The sequence below is a fragment of the Haliotis rufescens genome, unplaced genomic scaffold (genome assembly GCF_023055435.1).
Source record: "Haliotis rufescens isolate VD_foot unplaced genomic scaffold, xgHalRufe1.0.p SCAF_17, whole genome shotgun sequence".
In the NCBI taxonomy this organism is placed as follows: domain Eukaryota; kingdom Metazoa; phylum Mollusca; class Gastropoda; order Lepetellida; family Haliotidae; genus Haliotis; species Haliotis rufescens.
Window position 1 is genome coordinate 29096660 of NW_025963857.1, and position 10081 is coordinate 29106740.

The 10081-nt window shown below is 37.9% G+C and overlaps 1 protein-coding gene across 1 annotated transcript; it reads right to left on the reverse strand.

Moving 5' to 3' along the window:
- Nucleotides 1-216: 216 nt before the first annotated feature.
- LOC124119654 (E3 ubiquitin-protein ligase TRIM56-like) lies at nucleotides 217-4644 on the reverse strand. Its single transcript, XM_048397847.1, has 3 exons — nucleotides 4561-4644; nucleotides 1270-1563; nucleotides 217-1097 (listed from the first exon to the last, which is right to left on the reverse strand). The coding sequence occupies exons 2-3, from the start codon at nucleotides 1559-1561 to the stop codon at nucleotides 250-252; spliced, it is 1140 nt and encodes a 379-aa protein (XP_048253804.1). The 5' UTR covers nucleotides 1562-1563; nucleotides 4561-4644; the 3' UTR covers nucleotides 217-249.
- Nucleotides 4645-10081: the final 5437 nt, after the last annotated feature.

A 10081-nucleotide genomic window follows, 5' to 3' on the forward strand; every position in this document is an offset into this window, starting at 1 on the left:
AATGGTTAGCACGTTTTGATACTACGACACACAGTGTAAATTCCCATCTTGTAATCTTTACAAAAAAGTTTTATCTTCTCATCTTCATGAAATCTGATGTGCACAGAAAGTGACTCAATTAAATATTTAACGTCTTATTCGTTATACTCCAGAGAAGTAAAATGTAGAATAGTAAAAGGCACCAGTTTAGCAGATGCCTAACGTAGTAAAGTTGTGATGTAGATTCTAACAGCTCTGTCAAGCAGGTGATCACCTTTTAAACAAAAAGGAAAAATTAAATATGCCCGAACGAGTCTTAACATCACCAAGGTTTAGGTTATTCAGTCTAAAAAATATTTCCTCATTCTGGCTGAATGAGATCCTGTGTCGGGTCGGTCTCTTTACATCCTTTTTCAATATTTTAATTTGATCTGTAGATGTAATATCTGCTTGCTTATATAGGGCATACATATCTTCATCGCAGTCTGATGTAACAGCATTGGTTGTGATCTTTATCTGTTGTTGGTACATCTGAAGGTCAATCTCCTCTGATTGGATGAACCTTTTCCAGTTTTGAACATTGTCCTCCTCGAATATGTCAACCTGGTCGAGTAGGAGTTGTTCTTTCCTCATAAGATAATCCACAGCTTCCCTGCGAACTTTTTGAATTTCACATCTAACAGAACTAGCATTTTCCGTTATCTTTTTAATTGAAGATTCTGCAGATGAAATATTGTCAGTTTTGTGTTTCATTTTGTCCTTCAGCTTCATTGTTTCTTTGGTCATGTGTTCTTTCACTAGTGTGGCCATACTATCTATGGTAACAACATCATCACATTTCCTGTGGTTTATGCTGCAGCATAAAGTACAAATTGGAATAGTACAGTCTTTACAAAAGAGCTCTATCTGTTTGTCTCTGTGGATTTTACACATGAAAAGTCGTTTGCATTTTCCTTGGACCTTCTTAGATAAATCTACCACTTCGTGATCACTAGACAATGACATATTCCTGTGTACCTTGAGGCATCTTTCACAGAAGCTGTCAGAACAAGTGGCACACCAGGACGTAGCAGGAGTAATCTCCCCTTCTCTTTTGCAAACCATGCAGCAATCAATACCTATATAGCACAAAATGAATATCTGAAAGTACTGTAATAACGTCTCCGAGAGAAAGAGTAATATATACCAATGCTTTTCAAACCCTTTCCTTCATTAGGTCAAACGTTACAATGTAGGTATATTAGAGATAATTGCAATGAAAAGGATATAAAGAATCCTACGGTAGCATACCTCGGGCCTCTTCTCCAAAGTCGTCCATTAGCCCCTGTATGACGTGGCTTGCTTTCAGCTGACTGATCCATTCCTCTACTGGACTATCAGGGATGGCAACCTTCGTCAGTTGTCTACAGGAGGGACATCGGATGGACTTAGCTTGCGTTGCTTCAGCCTGTGTTTTGGTGTATTTCAGAAGACAGCACTTACAGAATGTATGATTACACTGAAGTGTGGCAGGGTCTCTGAACACCTCCGTGCAAATGCCACAGGTGAGGTGGTTGTCTGTCAGCTTCTTAGCTGTGGCCATTTCTGATGGAAATAAATTAACTGATTAAGCTATAACTTCAATACAAGTTTGTTCAAAAAACATTTTTGTTGGGGCATAAGCCCTAGTTCTGTTATTTTTAATATTGTCTCCATCATTTATTACTTTAATAGTCACCCCTTCCAAAAGGTAATGCTTGCTGACATCATAATTACCTTAAACAATACAGCAAATAAATCAAATCAATTTAATTCCTATTTCAATCTTGATCGATGAACTTAATGTGATATTAACATGGCATCTCACAGATTTGTGTTGTATGCAATGGTTTACTTTGTCTTGGCCATTGTATCAGCTTTGTTCTCATTTCAAAAGAAAGCTAGCAGCCGGTTACAGTTACACTGACATATTTGGAAGGTATGACTTTCCATATGTTACTTTTCTCCCTGAATATCACTGTCTTATAATATAACATGTTACATATCATTATTAACGCTCATCTACACATTTCACAGAATCATTAATGAACGTTTCGTGAAGTGATCCTATGATCTTGGCTGTACATTAAATATCAATTTCGTTGCCCAAGGATCCTTCGAGGCCAGTGATGAAAACTGGTATTCAATGCATAATGCTACTTTATACTCAAGGAACGGGTAGGTCTACCATAGTTGTAATTTTCAAACACAGCAACAAAAGAGAAGGTTCCGTTTTCCGGATACCTTCCCCCAAAATTGTCAAAATATGTGGGGTGCATCTTGTTCAAATAAGTATTATAAGAATTATTTGAATCCGAAAGGTTTCCGGAATGTATCTGGGAGCAAATTGTCTTCCTGTTTTGTTTCTAGTTAATAATGTTAACCTGGGCATATCAGATAGCTGTTGTAATATTCTGTGACATTTTAGTTTTAAGTGTACCACTAGGCTACAGACGCGCCGATAAATCACAATGCTTTTAAAGAATGTCTTTTTCAGGTAAATGGATTATAAATATCAAAACCTTTTGCTTGGTAGTAGTAACATATTTTAAGGGGATTTATTTGCTATAAATACATATTTTGATGATTATCTGGTTCTCTTAGATACCCCTATACACACCTCCGTGTCATTTCAGTTCCGTGCCACATACCTTTATTACATTAACAATTGATAACTGAACAAGAAAACATAGGTTGCTAGAAAAAAATTGATTCCTCAAAATTTATTCACAACATTGAGATGACGGTATACCACAAATCATCAACGAAAATATTTATAAGATTCGAACGAATAACATTGTATTTCGAAATTTGTAAAGGAAATCTCTCGATGAAAGCTATCGTTTACTGATTGGAAATTGTAATGTAATAAATATTTTGGGTGGTAAATTACCCTAATGACGTACATATATTCAGGTTTATAGGAATGTCACTCCCACATAATTACATTTATGTTATATCCAGCGCATACTTTGTACTCAGCTACATCTCTTTACAGTAGTTGATGAGATTGTATATCTTCTTTTTTTCTGAACGAGCTTTGAATATTAAAGCTTGTTAGTTGTATAACGCGACACTAAGCAATGTTCCACCTCGATGACGCGGGTAGAGTTATCCTTCTTGTTTGAAACAGTTCTCGTGTTCATACGCCAATATGAACCTTCGAGAGGGGCACGATTCTATATTCGGCATAACTCTAATATGCATATGCATAACTCACAAATACGTGATATATACAAACTTATTGATACGTTGTTTTAGGAAGACAATTCACATATCACACATAGTTCAGCCAGAGACCATAAAACAGATCGAACATCCCCCCAGCCGCGAAACCGTCAGCGCTACGGCTTGTACTGCGCATCACAGCGGAAACGCGTTCACTGCGGTCATCGTTATCGTCATTTTTTTCTATGCTAAAGGATATATTTTAAAATATATATATACGCTCATGTACTTCTAATCATTGTCAACATTACAACTGATACTTGTTGGTGCTCTGAAGCATATCGTTGTCATTGTATTCGATGAATGTGTTCACGCTTTGTCTTAGTCCGAGTGAGCAATAAAGGCGCACATGTAAAATCGTCAAAAGTGCAGACTGTGCTTTTCTATAACTGCCACTAATGCTCAGTGAACGTCCTTGGTTACCGAGGTGTATAAAAAGAAGATGTGTTAATAATTAGTTTAGTGCCATTAACAAATGGGGCGGTCGCGAAATTTCTGATTTTGACTCCAGAAATGCAACTAATTCTGAATGTTTCTGAAATTATTTCCCCATGCATTAAGGCGAATGTTTTTCTATTATCGGTCCTGAAATAAATATTTTTACATTCAGTCAGATTTACCCTTTTGCTTGGTACCAAAAATATTTAGGTGTTATTATTTATGATTTCAGTCATATATCTATAGTTAAATTACCATATCGAAGACGACATAATATGCATTTTGTCCGTGATTGTGATCCGAATATATCTTTTGAAACATTCTACAAAGTTTCTAATTTTTATTGATATCGGAATTACAGTTTTGAAGATCTGTTTTTATTTTATTTTTACCATTGTATTCATCATCTCTTTGTAAGTTTAACATACCTATCAACTTTGTTTCAGTTAGGTTTCTATCACATGGCGCACTGAAGAAAACTGTACATATTTAGACGATCATTATATATGTTATTTTCTGTAGATTTTTTCTTTATTAATCATGGCTACAATTAATTTATTTTTTTATACCGTGTTAATATAAATTATAAGCTATATGATGTGGGTCTAAACACAATCATGATCAAAGTACTACTGACTTTGTGTATTTGGTAACAGTAGGCTGTCGGGGTGTTACATACCAGACCGTAGCTGATGGTTTGTGATAAACTGCTTCTTTATGGTCTCTGCTTCAACCTGCTGGACGGGGTTTTTGCAGCTACTTTCGTTATCGAAGGGCAATTTACCTCAAGTCGACCATATCTCAAATCTATGAGTGTATTAACTTTTAAGTGTTGGGTAGACTGATTGCGAAAACAGAAGAATCAAGTTATTTTTCAACAGTGACCTAGTGTTTTACCTTTACAGATACTGCAACATGGACGAGCACCCGAGGTAGACAACGTCTTACTTCCCTGTTGTCGCCTCCCTGTATTGATGATCACGTGACATGATCAAGCCGTCGGGGAGAATGCATGTGATCACGTGATACGCGTACACTGTGACACAGTTTCTCAGATCTATTGTGAGCTATCACATTGACAGAGGATATGTAGTGAAACACGTTGTGAATTATAACTAGTACACTGCTCCCACTGCAGCTCATATGTGAAGTTCGTTCTGAGCCATGTTCAGATAGTATGTATGAAATATACATTACACAGAAGAACGAATCATGTAAAGTCAAATTTATTCTGCAGTGACCCATTGTATCACACAATGAAATCGTTTCCTGCTGAAATACATAAACCGACAGACCGACATAAGGTGTTGATATATCTGTGTGTTTTGTATGGTCAGAGTGAAACTGGAAATCGCTAGTGATACAGCATGGTCGTTTTTGCTTAAAAGAACCTCAAAATGCAATGTGCATACAATACAGAATGTTATCCTCCAGTCTTTTGATATCAAATATTTCAACACTCGATGAGTGCTGTATTTTATATATATTACCCATTGTAATTTTAATACAGCAAAATGAAGGGAAAGATATGAAATGTTAACCCCAAACAAAAATTAATTTCACTGAAGTCTGCCTGTTGTTCAAATGTCGTATGTCATGTCATATTGTACATTAAGTTGTTTTCAACAGTGGATCAACAGGAACTTTTTTTCAACACTGGATTCACTGGAACCTTTGTTGCTGAGTATATATTTTGTATGTATACTAACCATAGTTGCTGAATGTATAAATGTTTCATAATTTTCCACCTGGCAATCCCCCCAAATCGTCTGACTAAGATATGGCTTCAATACGAGTGTTTAAAATGAAAACAAATGTGATGGGACTTGGTATCTCCCATGCTCTATTCTCTATTTCACACGCTGTTTTCAAGTTAACTGTGACGTCAAAAGTCATGATACTCCATGACTTACGTTTTAGGCTTGCTGTGATCTTAATAGATGTTTTCAACGATCACTATACTATTTTGGTCTACCATATCCAGTGGTTATCCCGAGACAGATCAACAATAAGTCCACGGTTATCGTTATCGTAGTGCAATTTACATTGATGTCGACGATATCTTAAATCCATGAGTTGTTTCAACACGATTCGGTGTTGGGTAGAATATATGCGAAAAGAAAAGATTCAAGTTATAGTTCATCAATGATCTTGTATTTTGCCTTTACAAATGGACGAGCATTCACTACCTGGTTGTTGCCTCCCTACACTGATGATCACGTGACACAAAATTGCTCGGTGTAAATGTAACCGATCACGTGACGCACGATACTCACGCGTGCAGATATATATAATTGTTAGGGTTTATTTTGAAGAAACAAAACTGGAATAAGACGTCCAATGCTTCCTCTGCACCTCACACGTAAAGTACATTATGCGCCATGTTCAGATGATATGTATGAACAACACAATGCACAGTACAATAAATCATGTCAAATTCAAATTCTATTTGCAATGCTCCATTTCATAACACATGCAAAGTACTCGTTCCCTGCTGAAATACATAGACTACAAACTTTACATAACACAGTTTAGACAGGACTTGTGACCATAGCTCTGTATATGTTTAACCTATGTTGAACTAAATATATAATTGACAAATAGACACTGATCTTTACTTAACTTCTAATATTTAGGAACATCGCCTTTTTAAGAATAGTGCTTGAACGTTGAATTAATTGTAAATGAAACAAATCTTCCTCCTACGTTTTAGTGGTATCTAAATCACAGTCAAACACAGAACAACAAATGCAAAAGCTGACGCTTGAGCTGAGAGAAAAGACATAAATTTAAGTAATAGACAAACTTTAACGGGGCCCTTTAAAGTGAGACCGACGGTAGGTGTTGATATATCTGTCTGTGAGTGGAGCCGACACTGAAACTAATTAACTGATACTGCCGTGTTCGTAAAACAGAACTTATGAATGCAATGTCTAAAAACTAGACAATCCTTTCCTCTTGTCTTTTAAAGGCTGTCATGCGATCAACAGTAATATTTAGTATGTTTGGTTAAACGGTACAGCTAATCAGTTATAGTGACAGAGAGATTAGAGTGTCATATGAGTGTGATGTCATGGTAACCAATGACGCCTCAGTGGTCTGCAAGATATCAAAAGCTGCAATTTCATTGTAGCCATATTTCCTAGGCAGATATCACCTGATCTCCACAGTGATTCGCTCTATGATAATATGAGAATGCAACTGTCACGGTCTCCATCTCATATATTTACCAAGTGATTCACTGTATCTAATGTAACTGTCACTCTCTCATCTCATACACATCATCCCTGGAGTGTTACTATTACTGAAGCTGACACTCTCACAAATAATTACTATTACCTCCAGTGATACACCATGTGGTAAAATAACTGTAAGCATTAAAATCACATACTTTCCCCAGTGTATTTTCAAATACCCCCAAAATCAGCCTAAATATCACGCGACTTGGTGAGGTGAGGTTAATGTCTTCCAACTTCTCAGCAGTCGCCATGTCTAACGAGAAGAAATCATAACATCAAGCTTTGGCTTCAGTGAGAGAGTGAGGGGCGTGGAGGGAAGAAAGATTCCGGGACATGTACGTGTTCAACTCTACTGTTCCCTTTACATAATGAAGTAGTAAGAATGGCAACACGGGAGATTTAATTGTATCTAATGGCCCGGTGTTGCCTGTCATTACTCGTGTAAGTAGAAGACTGTGTTCATTGTATCATCATTGTTCCTCACAGTGACTTGTAGTTTCAATGGCATACAAACAGATAACATTTTGCAGATAGTATGGCCCGATAAAGGTTTATAAACGTTACAGTTAATATTACTTGTGAGTGAGTGAGTGAGTGTTTTTTACGCCGCTTTTAGCAATATTCCAGCAATATCACGGCGGGGGACACCAGAAATGGGCTTCACACATTGTACCCATGTCAGGAATCGAACCCGGGTCTTCGGCGAACGCTTTAACCACTAGGCTACCCGACCGCCCCTCATATCACTAAAATATATTAATACTAACCTGAATGTGAAACAAACTTTTAACATTTGATACCCCTTTTCCTCACATTGTACATATCACCATTTGAATGTGAGTCTCACAATCATCACGTAACCCGCGGACATTCTAAGTTAAAATGGGTCCCCAGCAGCCTAAAAGGTTGTTTGAAAGAGGTGGGTAATTAGATGCCATCGTATCCCAATTGCGTAGATCGATGCTCATGATGTCAATCGCTGTATTGTCTGGTCCAGACGCGATTATTTATAAACCGACGTAATATTACTGGGCGCTGGGCGCCACGTTAAACGACAACGACAACAAACAAACAAAACAGCAGTGTAACTGCTTGGAGTTATGCAATATGACATGGCGAAATACCGATAAAGGGACATAACTCTGATAACCCTATGCCAATGGTTGCAGCACTGTAAACAATACACCTCCCACTTCGTATGAACTACACATTACACAGTACAATAAATAAATAAATTCTATTTGCAATGCTCCATTTTATAACACATGCAAAATTCTCGTTTCCTGCTGAAATACATTGACTACAGGCAGACAGACAAATTTATTCGGTACTTCAGGCCACCGGCCCATAATACAATGGAAATATACTGTATATATATTTGCATGCTGAGTAGATATAATAATGAGTTACCGTTCCACACTGTGTTTCCTTTCGATATTCATGACTTGGGAGAGAAATTTACCTAAGCCTTTTATAGTTTGTTCGTTTTCAGCTGACATCAGTCTTATAAAATTCTCAATAGAGGGAGGGGTAACGAGACGCTTGGGAAAAGAGTTTCTTCTTCCTCTAGAATACTGGTCACAAATCATAAGAACATGGAATTCATCTTCTACATGGTTATGTCCCTTTGAAAAACAGAAAGTGCAGACACGTTCATTGTATGGGATGTTGTTGTGAAGCCCCAGTTCGACAGCAAGTCTGAAATTATTACATCGGAACATGGCTATAAGTCTACGGTGGTAAGAAGACATATCACAAGTAATTTATGATTCCACATTTAGTAATGATTGACTACAAACTTTACATAACACGGTTTAGACCGGACTTGTGACTATAGCTCTGTATAAGTTTAACCTATGTTGAACTAAATACATAACTGACAAATAAACACTGATCTTTAATTAAGGAACATCGCCTTTTTAAGAATAACTAAATACGTGCTTCAACTGTAGATGACAATGTCACAAATGATTATTATTTCCGCCAGTGACCCCTTGGGTAGACAGTGACCTCCTGGTTGTGGTCACCTGTCACTGATGATCACGTGATACAAAGTTGCTATGCGAGGAGGAGGAGGTGTGTGATCACCTGACGCATGAAATCTGACGTTAACAGCTGGGATCTGTCAACAGTGTTGTCACCCATTGATACTGTATCTACATTGAATATATACATAGTTATACAACTAAACTTATCTATATGAGGTTATTTGGTGTTGTTTGGGGTGTGTCTGTGTGCTCACGTAACGTATGAAATCTGGCGTGCTAATCCAGTGCAAATTAGCATCATACTCTATAAGAACGTTACTTTCTCGATACGATGTATTTGTGACAATACACTCTGTAAGCAGTGGCAGTAGTGATGTCGGACATTATCGATCGAATACCTAGTTTACGATTTCGCAGCTAGGCCTGATTCCTAGTCAGCTTAATGTTGGAGGAAAGCCCGAAGTGATGCAGGTCTCAGTGAAACCCACGAGCAGGGGTATGGTGCTGACAAACCTAGAAACATAATCGGGGCGAACCGGGATTCGAACCCACAATCATAAGTTTCTGGCTCGCCCAAGGGACACAAATATGCAGAGCGAATCGGCGAATCGCGGCGCCTTAAACGACTGGGCCACCCGTGCCCCCAGAACCTGAATAAATGTGTATGTATATACAGGTGGTGCCATAACTTCATAATATGTTTGTGCTGCAAAGTTTAGAAAACCAAACCTGTCTGTATTGTCTTACGTGTCGACTGCAGATGGTCCGTTTCTTATTTGCTGGCTTCAGAGTGTCCCCTTTCGCCGTCGTTGAACTGCGAGTTCAAAGTTCTCTCTGATTTGTCGAGGAGATCTTACTTGTAACACTGTTGGAATGCGCAATTGTCTCGTTCGCCAAAACTCAGTCCGACAAACGGACTCAAGACAAAACGGCCCCAAACACTTGCAAAGACGGCCCAATATCATAACTGTATAACAATATTAAAATAAATGATGAATGAGTGAGTGAGCTGGGTTTAACTCGCTGACAACAACGAGCACGGGCACCTGGTGCTGACAAACCAAGAAACATAATCGAAACAAATCGAGATCCGAATCAACGATCATAGGTTTTTGGTGTGCCCAAGGGACGCAACTCTGTTCAGCGAATTACGGCTCCTTTGACAACTGGACCACTCGTTAATTTCCAACT